This window comes from Octopus bimaculoides, chromosome 22 (assembly GCF_046866305.1).
Source record: "Octopus bimaculoides isolate indiv1 chromosome 22, ASM4686630v1, whole genome shotgun sequence".
In the NCBI taxonomy this organism is placed as follows: domain Eukaryota; kingdom Metazoa; phylum Mollusca; class Cephalopoda; order Octopoda; family Octopodidae; genus Octopus; species Octopus bimaculoides.
Window position 1 is genome coordinate 10,066,467 of NC_142949.1, and position 21,499 is coordinate 10,087,965.

At 39.9% G+C, this 21,499-nt stretch overlaps 1 protein-coding gene across 1 annotated transcript; it reads right to left on the minus strand.

The window, feature by feature from the left end:
• Nucleotides 1-2,174: 2,174 nt before the first annotated feature.
• On the minus strand, nucleotides 2,175-15,341 carry LOC106881735 (box C/D snoRNA protein 1-like). Its single transcript, XM_089339678.1, has 8 exons — nucleotides 15,189-15,341; nucleotides 13,719-13,903; nucleotides 12,736-12,818; nucleotides 10,317-10,420; nucleotides 6,979-7,047; nucleotides 6,723-6,884; nucleotides 4,951-5,078; nucleotides 2,175-2,330 (listed from the first exon to the last, which is right to left on the minus strand). Exons 1-8 carry the CDS (start codon nucleotides 15,200-15,202, stop codon nucleotides 2,287-2,289), a joined length of 789 nt encoding a protein of 262 aa, XP_089195804.1. The 5' UTR covers nucleotides 15,203-15,341; the 3' UTR covers nucleotides 2,175-2,286.
• Between the last annotated feature and the right edge of the window lie 6,158 nt (nucleotides 15,342-21,499).

The following is a 21,499-nucleotide window of genomic DNA, read 5'->3' on the forward strand; positions in this document are numbered from 1 at the left end:
CCGTACGGCTTTTGAATGTTGTTTTCACTGTCCATTTTTTCCTGTCTTGGTTTGTGTTTGCCACCTTGGAATCCTCTGTGTAGTTGGTTGATCCACTACTCAGGAAGAGACTATTCTAGAGTACGTCCTGTCTGGTCTTCGAAACGTCTAGATAGAATAGAGACAGCTGATGAAGGGATATTCCAAGGGGCTTTCCGTTTTCCTATGTGTTCGTTCCGTTGTCTGTAGTTTATTGTTCTAACGTCCTGTACCCTGATATGCATGTATATACACATGTAGATGTAAGTATGTACATATATGTGTGTATACATGTATATATATTCTTTGTATTATATATATATATATATATATACATACACATTAAAAATATATCAAAAAACTAAATACATATGAAGGCCAACTTATAGATTATAAAACAAAGTCATAAAAAGAGTTAAGAGTGTATAAGATAAAAAATATGGATGTTACTAATCCAGTTAATAATCCTACGGCCGTTTCTGGGGGTCCAGTTGTCCAATCATAAAAAAGATATTTACATCCATTTTTGGACACCACCTCCTTCATCAGAGAAAAATAAATTTCTAAAAAGTTTCACATGTACTGCGTTTTTCTAATGGGAATTACCTATTGAGTGTTTTTATAGAGCTATATGCAAAAGAACAGGGAGCGGAAGTGTTTTTGAGTGGCTGGAGGAGGAGAAACAATGCATGATAAGGCTATTGATGGCTTTATAGGTAGAGAGTAAGAGGAAGGGAATCATTATCATTGTTTAACGTCCGCTTTCCATGCTGGCATGGGTTGGACAGTTTGAATGAGGACTGGCAAGCCAGAAGGCTGTACCAGGCTCCAATCTGATCTAGTAAGGAGTGTGGATATTAAATATTTCCTCATTAGCTGATAAGTTAAAGATTCTTATTGAAATGCCTGTAATTACGCAGTCAAGGGTTATTCTAGGATGATTTGAAAAGACGTTTATATATGGCAAGGTTTGGTTAGGCTTGTGAAATGGGTAGTATAGATTTGTATTTAAATTGAGTGTAAGATCCAAAAAAATCTACCACTTTGGTATTTGCTTCAAATGGGATGCTAATATTGTAATTTTCCAAAAATATTTTTAAAGATTTCTTTGTTCCTTCAACCACTGGTCGAGGTAATCGTCTAACTATAAGGAGTGCATCGTCTCTATAGATTCTACCAGATATATTAGGGAAGTGCTGGCAGAAACATTAGCACGCCGGGCGAAATGCTTAGCGGTATTTTGTTTGTCTTCACGTTCTGAGTTCAGATTCCGTTGAGGTCAACTTTGCCTTTCATCCTTTCAGGGTCAATAAATTAAGTACCAGTTGCATACTGGGGTCGATCTAATTGACTAACCCCCTCCCCAAAAATTTCAGGCCTTGTGCCTAGAGTAGGAAAAAAAAAAAAAAAAAATTTGCTAACAGAGGATTCGAAGGAGGGTTTTTATAGGATTTCAGGTTGTATGAATCCAATTCATTAGTCTGGTCAGGTTATTTTGATTTAAGGTCATAGAATAAAGCTCACCATCTCATTCTATTAATCAATTCATTGGTCTTCTACAACAGGGCTTCTATAAATTCCCTTAATGGAATTGGGATATTTTTAGCAGAGATGCCTAAGAATTGTTCCTCCATCTCTTCTGTCTATCTGTAATGCTCTATTGAACTAATTGTATACGATTAGAAGGGAAAAGATTTTCTCCAATGCATAGATTTCACTTTGAAGTGCTCCAGATGTTCAAACCCGAAACGTTAGAATAATGTAGAAGAAAGAATCAAATTTATGCAAATCACATATTTTTATATATTTATATATTTTTAATATGTTTGATGTAATGAATATACTTTTGGAGAAATTCATGCATGTTGGGTCTAGAGCTGAATAGATTTAAATATGTAAATTTGATTTGCCTAAATTTTAATCTTTCTTCTACATTATATATGCAAGTGTGTGTGTGTGTGTGTATATATGTGTGTTTTTGTCCCCCACCACTGCTTGCATTTACATCCCCATAACCTAGCGGTGTGGCAAAAAGTACTGAGGTCGATTCATTCAAGTAAAAATTCTTCAAGGCAGCGCCCCAGCATGGCCACAGTCTAATGAATGAAACAAGTAAAAGAAAAGATAAAAGATTTTAAAAAAAGGAAGTAAACAGCTTGCAGGTCTCAGAAACAAAACTGATTTTATCATCACAAACTTTCCCCCATGTGTGACCAAACAAAATATAATTTCCTAAACTCTTTATTTACATAAACTCTGACCCTAGTTTCAACTTCCTGTCTCTTCTAATTTGTCTTTTGCTGTTTCTGAATCTGGAATAAATGAGAAAGTATACAAGATTACATAATGAATCAAACGCGTCTGGTGAGTTTCACCGTCATCAATTCACTGCTTTTTCTCCACAAAATAGTTTTAATGGTGAGATGCTATGGATATATTTTAATGGTGAAATCTCCTGCGATGACTTGATGGCAAATCAAATCAAATTGAATTACATAAAATATGTCTTCAGAAGACGCAGGAGTGGCTATGTGATAAGTAGCTTGCTTACCAACCACATGGTTTTGGGTTCTGTCCCACTGCGTGGCACCTTGGGCAAGTGTCTTCTACTATAGCCTCAGGCCGACCAAAGCCTTGTGAGTGGATTTGGTAGACGGAAACTGAAAGAAGCCCATCGTATATATGTATGTGTGTTTGTCCCCCCCTACATCGCTTGACAACCGATGCTGGTGTGTTTACGTCCGTGTAACTTAGCAGTTCGGCACAAAGAGACCGATAGAATAAGTACTAGGCTTACAAAGAATAAGTCCTGGTGCTCCAGCATGGCCGCAGTCAAATGACTGAAACAAGTAAAAGAGTAAGAGAGTATATGCGGTGCATTCCAAAAGTTTTGTGACTTTTTGTTAGGAGAGACAGTTATAACAGACCTAGATTACTGGAATTTTAATATATTCATTATTATACATCTAATAAGCCGACCTGCCAACTTTTGTTGTTCTAGATTGAAGGAGACAGCTGTAACAGCACTTTGAATGCACTCGACTAAACACTGCTTGCTGCAGTTGACTAGGTTGCTGAATGCAGTCGGAATGCGAAGGCAAATGGAAAGCTTGCTGTACCATCAAGTTTTGTGTTAAACTAAGCAAAAAATTCCACAGAAACTTATGAAATGCTCCAGGCTGGACATGGATTAACTTGTATGAGCAGAGGATCTGTTTTTTACTTGCATACAAGGTCAAGTGTGGAGGCGCAATGGCCCAGTGGTTAGGGCAGTGGACTCGCAGTCATCGGATCGCGGTTTCGATTCCCAGACCGGGCGTTGTGAGTGTTTATTGAGCAAAAACACCTAAAGCTCCACGAGGCTCCGGCAAGGGATGGTGCCGAACCCTGCTGTACTCTTTCACCACAACTTTCTCTTACTCTTACTTCCTGTTTCTGTTGTGCCTGTAATTCAAAGGGACAGCCTTGTCACACTGTGTCACGCTGAATATCCCCGAGAACTACGTTAAGGGTACACGTGTCTGTGGAGTGCTCAGCCACTTGCACGTTAATTTCACGAGCAGGCTGTTCCGTTGATCAGATCAACTGGAACCCTCGACGTCGTAAGCGACAGAGTGCCAACAACAACAACAAGGTCAAGTAAAGCAAGTCCACAAGGGAGCTCATGATGATCTCCATTTTTAACAGCAAGGGCATCATCTACATCTGCTGGGTTTGCTCTGGCCAGACGGTCAATAAAGAGCACTTTGTGGAGGTTCTGAGGGAGTTCAGGAAGAGAATTCACTGCAAAAGGCCAGAACACCCCCATCAGGACAATATGCCAGTCCACAATTCCATCCTGGTAACCAACTATTTGACAGAGATAGGAATCAAAACTGTCCTTCACCTTGCCTACAGTCCAAACCTTGCTCTCTGTTGTTCCCCAAGCTGAATGAGATGAATGAGGCTGTGACAAGGGTCTCAGACACCTTTAATTTGGAGGATTCTAAGGGACCTAAACAAAATAACTGGAGTGCTACAACAAGCACATTGAAGTTAAAAGATCCTAATTTGAAGGAGATTTGAAGGGAGTAAGGGAGAAGTTTCAGGTGTGGGAGCAAGGTCTAGAATCGAAGGGCCTTAGAGTCAATCTAGCAAAAACCAAAGTCTTAATAAGTAGGAAGGCAGACAATAAACAAATCTTGGAGTGGTTGGCATTAGGAAGGGCTTCCGGCTGTAGTAACTTTGCCAGATCAGATTGGAGCCTGGTGCAGCCTTCTGGCTTGCCAGCCCTCAGTCAAACCGTCCAACAATTGATGTCTGTCTTGAAAACGTTTCACAACTTCTGGAATGCACTCTCTATACATATATAAGTATATTTATATTATGCATTAATGTTATATACATTATGTATTAAGGTATTATATACATTACGTATATAAACTCAGCTTGGAAGACTTATTGAGGCAAACGAAAGCAAAATCGGGATAGCACCTGTGCCCAGCGGCGCCTTTCTGGCACTTGTGCCCGTGACATGTGTAAGGATTTTCGAGCGAGATCGTTGCCAGTGCCCCTGGACTGGCTCTTGTGCGGGTGGCACATAAAATACACCATTTTGAGCGTGGCTGTTGCCAGTACCGCCTGACTGGCCTTCGTGCGGGTGACACGTAAAAGCACCCACTACACTCTCTGAGTGGTTGGCGTTAGGAAGGGCATCCAGCTGTAGAAACTCTGCCAAATCAGATTGGAGCCTGGTGTTGCCATCCGGTTTCACCAGTCCTCAGTCAAATCGTCCAACCCATGCTAGCATGGAAAGCGGACATTAAACGATGATGATGATGTATTAAGGTATATATGTTCTATATATTATGTATTAAAGTTACATAATGAATCAAAATAAGATATCAAAAAGACAATCACAAAAACGTCAAGAATGAAATACAATTCACTTACTGTCATTGATAAGAAACAAATAAGATGATTTTTCTTCAGCAAAAATAACGTGAATAATTGGATGCTCCAGAAGGGTCTTTCCATATAAATTATCAAGAAACGTTTTGTCCGCTTGTAATGTGTAATAACTAAAAGCAAGAAAAAAAGAAAGATCATTACTGTCATTATCACCACCATCAGCGTTGTCATCATCATCACATCTATTTTTTTTCCCCTGCTGATATAGGTTAGATAAGGGAAGAAAATTATCTTAGCTTAAATTGTTTCTTATTACTGTAGCCTGTCTTGAAACTGGAACGTAAGCATGAGAACTTATAATCTCACAACATAGAAAAATTTGACTGAGAAGAGCAAAGTGACAAAGTCACAGATGTCTGTATATTTAAGGGAGACAAAGTTGTAATAGCCACGTTTTTAGTCGACAAGAAAATACAAATGAAAAAGAAATTATATGCATACATACACACATATACATCTCGCAAAGCTTAATGTTCAGCATAGAAAGGCATGGGCATGGCTGTGGTTTACAATTTTTAACCATGTGGTTTCAAGTTCAGTCCCACTGTGAGGAACCTTGGGCAAATGTCCTCTACTATGGTGCAAGGCCAACCAAAGCCTTGTGAGTACGTTTGGTTGACAGAAGCATAAAGGCGGCGAGCTGGCAGAAACGTTAGCACGCCGGGCGAAATGCTTAGCCGTTACGTTTTGAGTTCAAATTCCGCCGAGGTCGACTTTGCCTTTCATCCTTTCAGAGTCAATAATTTAAGTACCAGTTGTGTACTGGGTCAATCTCATCAACTAACCCCCTCCACCCAAAATTTCAGCCTTGTGCCTATAATAGAAAGATCAGCCGCTTGCATGTTAATTTTATGAGCAGGCTGTTCCATTTATGAGATCAACTGGAACACTCATCATCATAACCGACACAGCACCAGTTACATATATACATGTATACATGTGTTATTTCTTTACTGCCCACAAGGGGCTACACACAGAGGGGACAAACAAGGACAGACAAACAGATTAAGTCGATTATACCGACCCCAGTGCGTAACTGGTACTTATTTAATCGACCCCGAAAGGATGAAAGGCAAAGTCGACCTCGGCGGAATTTGAACTCAGAACGTAGCGGCAGACGAAATACCGCTAAGCATTTTCGTCCGGCGTGCTAACGTTTCTGCCATGTGTGTGTGAATAAAAGGATTGGAATAGATAGTTTCGTTTGTGTTATGTATACAAGCCTTGTCTATGTCAGAGGTTAACTGTTTTTGGCGCAATCATTTGAACCTCACATTATATCAAACATACATTTGTTGGTTTGTTTGTTGTATATGCATGATGGTTACCCCCTCGTTATCGAGTATGGCCATTGCACGAAGCTTAACTTAACGGTGCTGTGATCGAATGTGACTTTTTAGCCCAGCCAAAGATCTACAATGTCTTGCACAGAGTTGGCGTCCAAAACCTTTACTGGCAATAGCTGGCTGTTGTTGTAATTGGGCTCCATGTACCTTTGCGTGTCGTTTAAGTCCTCCTGCTGAATCACACTCCCTTCCACATACCCGACAGACAAGACTAGTATGGTGTGTAGCATCAGCAGCAGCAGCCTGGTGGTCAATCATCGGTCTTGCTTTATGACTACGAAGATGACTCTTGAGTCCAGCTTTACTGAGGCAGGGTCTTGCACAGACACTGCATGTCATCCATACATACATGTGAAAAACATACATGTCATCCATACATACATGTTGAAATAATAATTAAAATCTTACTGCATATCTTTTGAGGGATACATTTCTGCTTTCATTAAAAAGCACAGCTTCTTTGGATCTGCATTTCGATATTGATTGAGCTTATATAAAAACAACGATGCAGCTTTACTTGTGTTGAATATACTTTGAAATGCTTCCATTATGGTCAAGTCTTCAGACATTCTACAGAAAGGAAATTGAATATTTAAATATTGGGAGAGAACGTTCAATGTGAAAACCTATTAGATAATTTATTCTTTAATTAATTCTACCTTACCTTTCTTCTTTAAGTGAAACTCCAGCCTGTGGAAATACCCAAGATACGTCCCACTGAATAAGTTTAGATCTGAAATTAATGATAAGCATTTATTTAGTTTTAATAAATTAATTAAATAAAACATTTAAAATATAACAGGTGCAGGTGTGATTTTGAAATTTGGGCCCTCTCAGCATGGAATCTTGAGTGTCTTTTACTAGAGGTGCAGGAGTGGCTGTGTGGTAAGTAGCTTGTTTACCAACCACAGGGTTCTGGGTTCAGTCCTACTGCATGGCACCTTGGGCAAGTGTCTTCTACTATAGCCTCGGGCCGACCAAAGCCTTGTGAGTGGATTTGGTAGACAGAAACTGAAAGAAGCACGTTGTCTATATATATATATATATATATATATATATATATATATATATATATATATATATATCATCATCATCATCATCATCATCATCATCGTTTAATGTCCGCTTTCCATGCTAGCATGGGTTGGACGATTTGACTGAGGGCTGGTGAACCAGATGGCTACACCAGGCGCCAATCTGATTTGGCAGAGTTTCTGCAGCTGGATGCCCTTGTCTCTGCTTGTCGCCCCCCCCCCCACAACATCAGCAAAAGAGACCGATAGAATAAGTACTAGGCTTACAAAGAATAAGTCCTGGGGTCGATTTGCTCGACTAAAGGTGGTGCTCCAGCATGGCCACAGTCAAATGACTGAAACAAGTAAAAGAATATAAGAATAGCAGCAGGATGACCAATGCCAAGTGAGTGGATTTGGTAGAGAGAAACTGCAAGAAGCCTACAAATTGTTCAATTTTTTTTTTGCCTTGCTAGCATGGTTTCATCATCATCATCATCGTTTAACGTCCGCTTTCCATGCTAGCATGGGTTGGACGATTTGACTGAGGACTGGTGAAACCGGATGGCAACACCAGGCTCCAATCTGATTTGGCAGAGTTTCTACAGCTGGATGCCCTTCCTAACGCCAGCTGTAGTGATACATATATTATTGAGGCATTGTTTTTACGGCTGGAAGTTCTTTCTGTCACTATCACTTTCTTGTGTTTTCAGGTAAGTGATCTCTTATTTCGCCTGTCATCAAAAACACAAAACTGGCAGATGATTTATTGACAGGAAAAACAACATTAGCACTTGATACTTGGTAAAGTGTAAATGCAAACAAAGAAACACACACACACATATCATCATTTTAATGATGCACTTTTCCATGCTTGCATGGGTTGGACAGAGGTTATTGAAGCAGATTTCCTGCAACTGGATGCCCTTCCTGTCGCCAACCCTGAACTGTTTCCAAACATGGTAATATTTTCCCTGTAGTTAGGCATGTTTTTTTTTGCAGACTACTGGAAATGAATGAGTGGTAAGAAACTCTCAAGGGAGCTGAAGAGCAGAAGGTCTTCAGAGAAGAAACTCACCTCAGGTAAACGTTTGGCCCTTAACTTCTTACACTCTAAGGCGGCCAGGTCACATCCAGGTCATGACAACTGGGTGTTAGGTAACAAAAAAAGGTAAAGTTACCTTCTTGAGTCATGTTGACTCATAAGGGCTAGTTTCCCAGTTTCCGTGGCATATAAATTCCCCACCTGGACGGGATGCCAGTCACTCACAGAATTACTCGCTTTTGCCAGCAGAGTGGACTGGAGCAACGTGAAATGAAGTGTTTTGCTCAAGAACACAATGTGTCGCCCAGTCCAAGAATTGAAACCATAATCTTGCAATCGTAAGTCCAACACCCTAACCACTAAGCCACATGGTCTTCTGCTGATGCTTTTTAACCACCAGGATATCGGAGGACTTATGCATTTAAACTGCTTGTGAGATTTCATCTCCATTGATTCAGCTTCCAAACTTATACTTAAAGAAGAAATGAGATCCACTGCAACAGCCACACAATGTCAAGGCAAGAAGATACAAACATACACACACTCACACATGTATACACATACAATAGGCTTCTTACAGTTTCAACCAACCAAATCCACACACAAAGCTATGGTTGGCCCAAACTTACAGTAAAAAAAAACACTTGCCTAAGATGCCATGCTGTGGGACTGAACCCAAAACCATGTGATTGGGAAGCAAACTTAACTTTTGAAAATTTTAATTCCTTACATTGGCATAAATCCCCACAATTCCATAAAGACATCCTGATCAATTGAATTCATTGCAATAAAATAAATGGAACCTATCTTATTAACCCTGGAGAACCGGGTGAATAAAATACAAACACATCTCTGGTAGGATTTGAACTCGATACATAAAGAAGTATAACATAAGACGGATTTTTTTATTTTTTTACCTTCCACTACCTTCTTTTCATTTTTTTTTAAAAGTGGCTGAGTGGTTAAGAAGCCCACTTTGCAACCATATGATCTTGGGTTCAGTTCCACTGCATGGTACCTTGATCAAGTGTCTTCTACTATAGCCCTAGGTTGACCAATGCCTTGGGAGTGAATTTGGTAGACGGAATCCATGTAAAAACCCACCATATATGTGTATCATCATCATCATCATTTAATGGCCATTTTCCTTGCTGGCATGGTTCGGACAGTTTGACAGGATCCTACAAGCCCCAGAACCACACTGAGCTCTAGTGTTACCTTTGGTATGGTTTCTATAGTTGGGTGCCCTTCTGAACACCAACCATTTTACGGTGTGTGTGTGTGTGTGTGCCGTTTGGTCTATGTTTATCAGACACATACACACAGCCATTGCTTGACAACTTTGCTTACGTCCCCATAACTTAGCAGTTCAGCAAATGAGATTAACAGAATAAATACCAGGGTTAAAAGAAAAACAAAATCAAGTACTGGTGTCGATTTGTTTGACTAAAACTTTTCATGGTGGTGCCCCCAGCATGGCCGCAGTCCAATGACAGAAATAAGTAAAAAATAAGAGATGAAAGATAACCAAAGTGCAAGAGTGGCTGTGTGGTAAGTAGCTTGCTTACCAACCACATGGTTCCGGGTTCAGTCCCACTGCGTGGCACTTTGGGCAAGTGTCTTCTACTATAGCCTCGGGCCGACCAAAGCCTTGTGAGTGGATTTGGTAGACGGAAACTGAAAGAAGCCCGTCGTATATATGTATATATATATATATGTATGTGTGTTTGTGTGTCTGTGTTTGTCCCCACCATCGCTTGACAACCGATGCTGGTGTGTTTACGTCCCTGTAACTTAGCGGTTCGGCAAAAGAGACCGATTGAATAAGTACTAGGCTTACAAAGAATAGGTCCTGGAGTCGATTTGTTCGACTACAGGCGGTGCTCCAGCATGGCCGCAGTCAAATGACTGAAACAAGTAAAAGAGTAAAGAGTAAATACTTACTTGAAATTGAATATACTTGTGTTATGTTTCCGCCGTTCCATATTATAAGGAAGAGATTTCAAATGGATGTGTCTTTTGTGAGATTCTTTACTCAGCCACAGCAACTAGAAAATAATTGTTGTAATATTGAATAAACAAAATACTTCATAGAGCTTTTCAGTTTGACTAAATATTAGCATATATTTCTTCCCCCATATCATCTAAATCAGTGCTTCTCAAACTACCTGATGTGGTGTATTGGCAGTTTTTTTTTTTTTTCCAATGTGCCAGGGACCGGTAATATTTCTTAGTAATATTAATTTATACTGGAAACAATATATATATATACTCTTTTACAAGTTTCAGTCATTTGATTGTGGCCATGCTGGAGCACCACCTTTAGTCAAGCAAATCAACCCCAGAGCTTATTCTTTGTAAGCCTAATACTTATTCTATCGGTTCTCTTTTACCGAACCGCTAAGTTACAGTGATATAAACACACCATCATTGGTTGTCAAACGATGTTGGGGGGGGGGGGACAAACAGACACAAAAACACATACATATACAACGGGCTTCTTGCAGTTTCTGTCTACCAAATCCACTCACAAGGCTCTGGTCGGCCCGAAGCTATAGAAGACACTTGCCCAAGGTGCCTCGCAGTGGGACTAAACTTGGGACCATGTGGTTGGTAAGCAAGCTACTTACCACACAGCCACTCCTGTGCCTATATATAGTGAATATAATAAAAGTTGGTGAGTACCATGCTCCACCAGCCAACTGATTAGTTTTTTACTGCAGTGCACAAGGAAATTATGCTATTGTTTCTTTCTTTTCTGGAAGCTCGCCACATACCAGCAGCTGATGGCTTGCAGACTGGCACTGGTCCACGGACTACCACTCTGAGTAGCACTGGTCTAAATCTCCGTTGCTGGATTCGTTCTTGTTTCTTGTGGTATTGACACAAGTTTTAGGTCTCTGGAGATGTGGGACGAAGTGGTGAGAGAGGCTCTTCAAATGCTGGACCTTACTGAGGAAATGACAAGGGATCAGGAGTTGTGGTGATTTGCTGTGCTTGAGAAAATCGCTGTCATCCATACATACAGGCTTGTCCTTTACAGGTGCCGGTGCCACATAAAATGCACTCATGCCGGTGCCACATAAAATGCACTCAGTGGCATGTAAAAAGCACCCAGCATGCTATGTAAACTGGTTGGCCTTATGTATGTTTGTGTCTCCCTGTTTTGACATTGTGTGATAGTGACAAGTGTTGTTTTTGTTTCCAATCTTCTGTGTAAACATGTCTGGTCACGTGGAAATGCGTGTGTGCATCCTTGTCTTGATATTACACAACAGCTGTAAATGAGTGTCACCGTCATACAAGCAGTGACATCCATTTCCAATCTTCTGTGAAAATCATGCTTGTTCATGGGAACCATTCCCTTACTCAGAAACATGTGAGGATTGGCAACAAAAAGAGCAGACATCTGACTGTAAAAAATCCCCTCAACAAATTCCACTTGACCCATGCCAGCATGGAAAAGTGGGCATTAAAATAGCAATGATGATGATTTTCTCACATCATCATCATCGTTTAACGTCCATTTTCCATGCTGGCATGGGTTGGACGGTTTGACAGGAGCGGGTAAGCCAGAGAGCTGTCCAGACTCCAATTGTTTGATGTAACATGGTTTCTACAGCTGGATGCCCTTCCTAATGCCAACCACTTAACAGAGTGTGCTGGGTGCTTTTTATGTGGCACCGGCACCTGTAAGAACAAGCCTGTATGCGTGGAAGATAGAGATTTTACTTAGCTTGACACATCATCTCAAGTACAACAAATCATCACATCTCCTGGTCCCTTATTTCCTCAATGAGGTCCAGCATTTGAAGATCCTTTCTCATCTCACTTCATCCCATGTCTTCCTGGGTCTACCCCTTCCACAGGTTCCCTCCACAATTAGAGATCGGCACTTCTTTAAACAGCTGTCCTCACCCATACACAATCTGATTGGATATTCATCATCTTTTAATGTCCATTTTCCATGCTGGCAAGGGTTGGATGGTTTGATAGGATCCGATGAGCCAGAGGGTCACATCAAGCCCCAGTATCTGCTTTGGCATGGTTTCTACAGCTGGATGTCCTTCCTAACACCAACCATTTTACTAAATGTACTGGGGTTTTTTTTCCCTGGCTCCAACACTAGTAAAATCACTAAGCAACTTGCAAGAAAAAAAGCCTCCTCAACTGAAGGGGTGGGGTGGGTCTATTTCAAAGACAACGGGTGTGTCTAAACCTAGTTTTGCAAGGTCTGAGCAAACTCCCCTTCTTGTACTTCTCTCCTTTAGTTTATAAAGTTTTTTACAGACAAAGAAAAACTGCATTTAAAAAATGAATACAAAAATTAGTTCCCAGTCTGAATGGGTAAAGTTTCACTTACAGAACGTGACTTGTAATGTTTTAACAGAGGATCTCGTTTGCATTTATCAGTGACACGTGCAGTATCTTCAAGCAGACGATAATCTGAAGAAAGAAAAAAAAAAGACAAAAAAATTATCACCAGAACATGAAATTACTTGGAAGGACCATGCTGCCATAAAGACCACGCCAAAACAGACAAGGAGCCCTTCAGCTGGCCAGCTCCTGTCAAAACAATTAAACTCATGCTAGCATGAAAAACGGACATATGATGATGACTGATCACATTAAAGTTATATATTCCTTGGTCAACAACCTACTTGAAATTATCTTTCCTCTTTGCTGAAATATTGTTATTTTATCTCCCAAAAGGACATATTCCATTCACACATATCTTTTTCCTTTCTTTTACTTGTTTCAAGTGGAGGCGCAATGGCCCAGTGGTTAGGGTAGCGGACTCGCGGTCATAGGATTGCGGTTTCGATTCCTAGACCGGGCATTGTGAGTGTTTATTGAGCGAAAACACCTAAAGCTCCATGAGGCTCCGGTAGGGGATGGTGGCGAACCCTGCTGTACTCTTCCACCACAACTTTCTCTCACTCTTACTTCCTGTTTCTGTTGTGCCTGTAATTCAAAGGGTCGGCCTTGTAACACTGTGTCACGCTGAATATCCCCAAGAACTACGTTAAGGGTACACGTGTCTGTGGAGTGCTCAGCCACTTGCACGTTAATTTCACGAGCAGGCTGTTCCATTGATCGGATCAACTGGAACACTCATCGCAACCAACGGAGTGCCAGTCACTTCCTGAAACCATATATAAAATGTTTATAAGCTTATCATCATCACCACTACCACCCCTTCATTTTTGCATCTGCTTCTCTATGTTTGTATGTTTTACAGCGATTTCATTGTCATAAAAGATAAAAGAAATGAAATTAACTCCTTTTTTTGTGAAAATTAAATAATAATAAAGTTGTATTAAATAGAGAAGACTTTTTACTCACCACTTAAAAGATTTAAGTCACTGAAATCCTCAACAGCTACAAAAGCAGTTTTATTGCGAACACCAGAACAACCTGTGTCATTCTTGTGCTGCTTAACACAGGTTAACGAGCAGGTTTGCTTTGAACAACAAGGACACCTGTATTTAAATGGTTGCTTCTGGCAGACATCACATTTGGCAATTTCACTAAAAATGCAAAAATATATTCGGTAATTTAATAACAATACCTGGAACTTTAATTTAATTAACTGGTAATCAACAACCAATCATTAATAAAATTGTAAAGAGGGACAGCTGCTTGCTTATCAAATGATATTCCTTTGACCCTTCAGCATTTAGACCAGCCAGATCCAGCCCATATATTCTACCTGTTTTACGTTCAAACTGACCAGATCTGGCCCCTCACACCGACCCTACAATATTGTTCTAAAAATTAAGTTACACTTTTACTCGTTTCAGCCATTTGACTGTGGCCATGCTGGAGCACCACCTTAAGGTTTTCTTTTTTTAAATCAAACAAATTGACCCCAAGACTTATTTTTAAGCCTAGTATCCACTCTATCAATCATTTTACCGAACCGCTAAGTTATGGGGATGTAAACACACCAACACCAGTTAAGTGGTAATGGGGTGGACAAACGCAGACACAAAAACACATGCACACACACACACATATAACAGGCTTCTTTCAGTTTCCATCTACCAAATCCACTCACAAGGCAAAGGTCAGCCTGAGGCTATAGTAGAAGACATTTGCCCAAGGTGCTACACAGTGGGACTGAACCCAGAACCATGTGTTTGGGAAGCAAGCTTTTTATCACACAGCAACGCCTGTCTGAAAACTATAAGACAACGTATAATTAATTTAAAACAGCTATTCCAAAACTCCATCTACATTTGTTATATTACAAACTTGTTTATATTAAAACAAAATCACCTGCTATTTTTTTCATTTTTATTTATTTAATATTAGAATTTAGGCTAGTTGAAATATGGGTAAAAATTTACCGAAATACGTTTGTGACATATTACAACTGCTAAAAAGTAAATACACTGGAGTTACCGAAGAGAAAACATGGTAAGGTGTGAAAACAGAGTAAATATGTTGTTCGTTATAATATCCATTAAGGAGGCGAACACTAATTATAAATATTAAACCACCCAGCTAGAACTTTTTAGACTATCTTATCTTTCGCTTTAATGACATGTAAGTATGGGGTTAAAATTAAAGAAAATTAAGTCAGTGAAATATGACAAATATTTAATTATTGTCCCATGTCGCTCAGATGGAAAATTTTAATTTCAATAAATTTATATCGAGTCAATAGCAGAGAAAATAAAACAGCAAAAGCCATAATTAATATTTACAATGTTTATCTTTGATTACATACAATAAATATTATTATATTTCAGTGAGTAAAATGTAAAACCATAATGACAAACTACACAAATAGAGACATAATTAAATTACCTTAGAGACGTCATTTGGGGAACCTTGCAGGAAATTGTTTACATTAAACGGTTTCCACGTGGTCGAATTTAACGCATGCGTGAAGCATCTCTATTCAGACAGTTTTACGTTCCACACTAATATATATCCACTTTATTCGATACTTTTTCTCAAACTTTTCTTTAATTATCACCTCTTTTTACTTAATAACACATTTTTGATATTCCTTTGCTAAAATACAATGCTTCCACACAAGTTTTAAAGTAGATACACATAATATCAGGTCAGAGTAATTTAGTTCCGGGTATTAGTTTAACGAGGATAACTACTTACCACAACACCGTTCTATCTATAAGCACATGCCATAAGAACATGTGGTGCGTAAAGGCAGATACAGACTGTGGACAGTATTCGTTCACAATTTTCAACTCTTTTACTTGTTTCAGTCATTTGACTGTGGCCATGCTGGAGCACCGCCTTTAGTCGAGCAAATCGACCCCAGGACTTATTCTTTGGAAGCCTAGTACTTATTCTATCGGTTCTCTTTTGCTGAACCGCTATACTACGGGGACATAAACACACCACCATTGGTTGTCAAGCGATGGTGGGGGGACAAACACAGACACACAAACATATATACGACGGGCTTCTTTCAGTTTCCATCTACCAAATCCACTAACAAGGCTTTGGTCGGCCCGAGGCTATAGTAGAAGACACTTGCCCAAGGTGCCACGCAATGGGACTGAATCCAGAACCATGTGGTTGGCAAGCAAGCTACTTACCACACAGCCACTCCTGCTAATTTTACGCATTTTTTTTTTTTTACTACTGATGTCGGTTTTTCTTCTTAAAGACAATAACCATTCTTGCTTTATTTATTCATATATTTTTGCAGAGTTGTTGACCACCACCACCAATTTGTGGAAGAGGCATGGAGTCCTTGTTGGAATCTGTGCCGGAAGGATAAACAATGAGATTTTCAGACTTATTCAACGTCAGCACGTGGATGGTGGGAAAAGCCAGAAAGGAGCTGCTGGGTGGGGGGTGGATTCGACAACGAAGCAACAGCAGAGAGGAAAACCAATGATCGACGATCTGACGTCATCAGAACACCAGAATTCGTCGCTGAAATCCAGGCGATCATCAACAATGATCCCAGCAAATAAATGCATGCCATTGCACAAAAGAAAGGTGTGGATGAAAAGTTCACCAGGCTGGCGGAGCGTGAGGACATTGGCGACTTTTCATACAAGATGAGGAAGGGACAATTTCTGTGTCCAAGGCGATCCAAAAAAAGCCACTCAAGCACATCAAGAAGCTGATCAACAAGTAGAAACACCTGCTGAAACTAGACATGCTTGTAGTTCTCTGACGGGAAGAATTTCTGCCAAAATCAGAAGATCAACTCCCAGAATAGCAAGTGACTCGCTGTCTCACCCAAGGACGTACCCAGAGTCATGCAGACGATAATCATAGTCTCCAGTGACGTCACGCCAGCCCACTTCTTCCCTGAGAGCCCTGAGGCTATATCCATGTTCTGAGAGAGATGGTGAAGCCCTGGGTTAACCAGGTAGCCGCAGGGAAGCTGTACGTGTAACAAAGACTGCACCTTGCCACACCAACCAGAAGTCCCATACCCGGCTGTCGGAGAATTTCTTCGATCACACAGAACCTGATATTTGGCCTCCCAACTCTCCTGACTGTAACCCACTCGACTTCTTTGTTTGAGGCGCGGTGGAACGAGAGATTGACAAATCCAGTTGCAACACGAAGGACGAGCTGAGGGCCAGGATATATATATATATATATATATATATATATATGTATCGTACTAGATACCTATAATTCTTTAAAGAATCCTAGTTCTCTGGTTTATACCAGAACGCACGCGTCTGAGTCTGTCAAGGGTCGACCAACACGTTGGAATGTAACTCCGTTCTGGAAATTCTCCCCTGATGGAATGCCCAATTAACCAGTTCCAATATGAAAATTTTAAATTAATTCAATTTGATTTAATTTCTCTAATTGAACTAATTGGATATGGAAACGGCTGTAGGAATAAGGATTTCATATTATATTGATTTGAATATCTTTGAATAAACTGATGTCTATACGTCAGTTTCTCCATTTTCATCTTTTTCTCATATATATATATATATATATATATATTTGTATTTATAGATTTATACCAAAATTTGGTAAAAATATTGTATCTGTTATCAACGTAGCAAAATTCTCACATGTTAATCGTACAATTTTGTATGCATATCAATTTAAATAAGAGCTAAAAGATGATCCATTGTAAAAACTTTATTACAATGGATCATCTTTTAGCTCTTATTTAAATTGATATATATATATATATAATAGATCTTTAGTGTGTGACTAATGTATGTAAGCAATGTGGAAAGTTACCAATTTAGAGAGAGTGGTCACTAGTTTAAAGTATGAAAAATGTTCGTGACTTGCTAACAAGTAGCAAGAGGTGTAACGGGTATATATGTGTGAGTCAGGTAAAGTGTTGTAACTTACTTTTGCACAAATGATTCTGTCGGAAGCCGTTGTAAGCCAATAAGGATGAAGCTAGCTTAAACGACAATATACAGTTCATTATGAGGTAGAGTTGTGGCTGATGTCATCCAGACTTTCGAGGAGCGAAGTTAGCATAAACGAATTAGGTTGTTCAGGAGGTGACAAGTCGAGAGCCGATATAGCTCCAAGTGAGTCACATGAAGTTATTGGTGAACACACAAAAACTGTTGCATGTTGGAAGAATAACTGTTGCTTCTATGTTGTCTTTTTGCCAGCTACTTAAAAACTGCGCTTCTCTGCTTGGGCAGAGCACTGCCATTTGTATTCCTATGCGTCCAGCCCTGATCAGTTGGAGAATGCCATAGCACAACTGTACTATGCCGCAACAACAAAACATATACCTTCCCTGACTCACTACAGATCAAGCTGAGGTAGAATCAACAAAATAATTCTCCATCTAGTGAGAGATACGAGTAAATATCACTTTAAAAACACATCTAAAAAAGCTACTAACAGTTTCAGGTTTCTATCATACTTGAACAGGCATATTTATGAAATACGCCATGTATCTCCAAGCAATCTTTCAGGCTTTGTTTATGTGTTATATATATTTAAAAAGGAAACAAAAACAAGGACGCTGGACAGTGAGAAAATAAGATAGGGGTGTTCAGGTAGAGTAAATATCTTGGTTTTATTTTATTTTCAAAAACAATAAGAAAGCGGCAGAAACCTTCATGGAGATATGCGTTGAGTACAAAGAGGATGCCATTACGGAACGTGTGTGCCAGAAGTAGTTTTTGAAGATTTCGATGAGGGAAATTTTTCGATTCAAGATGCATCGCGCTCCGGCTGGCCAGGAACTAGTTGATACCAACCTCTGTTATACGATTAGGATGATTGCAGATATTCTCCAAATATCCAAACCTTGTGTTGAAAACCATCCACATCAACTTGGTTACGTCAGCAGGCTCGCTGTTTTGATGGCACATAAATTGAATGAGGCTAACTTCTCCCAACGGATTTCCATTCGTTGCAGAAACATGAAGAATATATTTTCTTTTGAAGAGAATGATGACAGAGGACGAAGAATGGATTGTCTATAACAATATGTAATACAAACGATCATGGTGGAAGTGCGGTGAACCACCACAAACAATTTCCAAAACAGGACTTCATCCAAAGATTATGCTTTCAATTTAGTGGGATTAGAAAGGTGTTGTCTTTCACGAGCTTCTTTCCACGGACAAGCTAGAGAGCAGACTGTATATTTGTTTCTGTTGTAGCCAGTAACGTTGAATGGGATTATCTAAGCATGAGTAGCTAACCTTGGCGTTATGGGCATTAAAGAGTTAGTAATACCTATGAGTTCTTGGGAATGATGTGTAATTAGAGACAGGAAATTTCTATCTACATCAGAGGATATATCTACATTACCTACAACATTCTCTCTTTGCATTTGGAAGGTGGGGTCTTTCATATAAACTCACTGATCGCTAAAGCCACTTCATTCTAGTGCCTTGTTATAATCTAGTGCAGCTCTATTTAAGATCTCATTTTACTGACAAGCTGAAGATTCTTCTTATATTTGTGATTAGGTTTCTAGTCAGAACTTGAAGAGGTTGGAATTTTTATTGGCTATCATGTTTCTTCGCTAGGTTTTCAGTAGGGGGTTGTACCAGCCTGTCTTGAGGTCTAGGATGACACCTATGCTGTTTGATGGTATTATGTATTGCTTGATACAGGATCTTCAAACTCACAGAATTTTAAGAAGAATAATGTCAACGATTGGAATAAAACCGGCCAAGCAGGCGTAGGAGTGGCTGTGTGGTAAGTAGCTTGCTTACCAACCACATGGTTCCGGGTTCAGTCCCACTGCGTGGCACCTTGAGCAAGTGTCTCCTACTATAGCCTTGGGCCGACCAAAGCCTTGTGAGTTCATTTGGTAGTGAAAGAAGCCCGTCGTATATATACATATATATATATATATATATATATGTATGTATTTATAGATTTATACCAAAATTTGGCAAAAATATTGTATCTGTTATCAAACGTAGCAAAATACTCACAAGTCAGATTTTAGCTCTTATTTAAATCGATATATATGTATGTGTGTCTGTGTTTGTCCCCCCCCCCCAACATCGCTTGACAACCGATGCTGGTGTGTTTAGGTCCCCTTAACTTAGCGGTTCGGCAAAAGAGACCAATAGAATAAGTACTAGGCTTACAATGAATAAGTCCTGGGGTCGATTTGCTCGACTGAAGGCGGTGCTCCAGCATGGCCACAGTCAAATGACTGAAACAAGTAAAAGGGTAAAAGAGAGTAAAGCAGGTATATTTGCGGGTGGGGGAGAGAATGATGTGTTTGAACAGCAAGAGTTTGTTGAAGTGTGAAGTAGTAAAGAAAGGACGAGGAGAGACTGGTAATTGATTAGAGACAATTACAACAGCCATAGCAATAACGAAAGTTGCGTAAATTGTTAAAACTGGGCTAAGGGATAAATTTCCATTTTTCAGCAGATGGCAATCATCATCATCATCATTTAACGCCCTCTTTCCATGTTGGCATGAGTTGAACGGTTTGACAGGAGCCAGAAGATTGCACCAAACTCTACTGGCTGCTTTGGAATGGTTTCGGCGGCTGGATGTCCTTCCTTAGGCCAACCACCTTACAGTGTATTGAGTGCTTTTTACGTGCTACCAGCACCAGTGGGGTGACCAGGTAACATGCAATACTACCTCCTCACACGAGGTGGGGTGAGTGAACTGAGGGAGGTAACTCTGTGACAGGTTATGAGGCGTCAGACTATGGTAAAGGGACAGAAACAGGTGTCTTGCTGTTGAGAAGATACATGGTTACCTCAGTTGGAGAGAGAAGAGAGGAAGAGAGAGAGAGAGGAGGAAGAGGGAGAGGAGGAGGAGAGAGAGAGAGGAGGAGGAGAGAGAGGAAGAGACATGGTGAAGAATTTAAAAAACTGTCAGAAGAGCTGGAAAAGTAATCGATGTAAATAGTACTTATGTGAATGTAGTCCAAGATGGACATAGACAACTTAGGATGCTACAATTTCTTGGTAGCCTACCTCAAAATTGGTGGACCATGAGGAGTTTATCTGAAATACTTCTGTTGCCCAGATCAGATGATGTTGAGTTGATGAAAGCGAAAAGGAAGTTTCAAATTAGATTGATAAACTGATCTACACTGTTGGACCCGACAATGGCCAAAGCAGGATTATTACAAAATGGGTTTGTATAGACATGTAGCTCCTTTAGAGCAACAAACCTGTGCTGGCACCTTTTGTACTTTTACCTTCTCATCTCCTAACATAAAGCCACTTTCCTCTCTCCTGTGGTCATCCCACTCAGTTAAATGAAGAAATCTTAGTCTTGCGAGCTGAATGCTGGTACTATGCAAAAAAAAAAAAAAAAAAAAAAAAAAAGGGCACCCAACACACTCTATGAAGTGGTTGGCACCAGGAAGGGCAGCTGGCCCAGAGGAAAAAAAAAATCGAGTCAAAGGAGACATAGTATGATGCAGTTCTTGAACCCATCGGTTTGCTATCAAACCATCTAACCCAGGGCAGCAAGGAACATGGATGTTAAAAGATGATGATGATGAAAAAATTGTCGAAGGTAAATGAGGTCATAAGAAAATGAGATGCCAAAGGAATAAATAATTATCTTATGAACAACTTCATTAGCTTACAGACGTTTCTACTATAAGATGCAGTGGACTCATCGTTGGGTGCCAGAGTAACACCTAATAGCTTCATTATTGTAAAGCATATATATATACATACATA

Bases quoted from the DNA above. Each gene is read 5' to 3' on its own strand.
- LOC106881735 (XM_089339678.1), bottom strand. The intron at 12,819-13,718 runs GTGAGTAAAAAG...TTCTTTCTTCAG, and splicing joins TGACTTAAATCTTTTAAGTG to ATTATCGTCTGCTTGAAGAT. The intron at 7,048-10,316 runs GTAAGTATTTAC...CATTAATTTCAG, and splicing joins ACAAGTATATTCAATTTCAA to ATCTAAACTTATTCAGTGGG.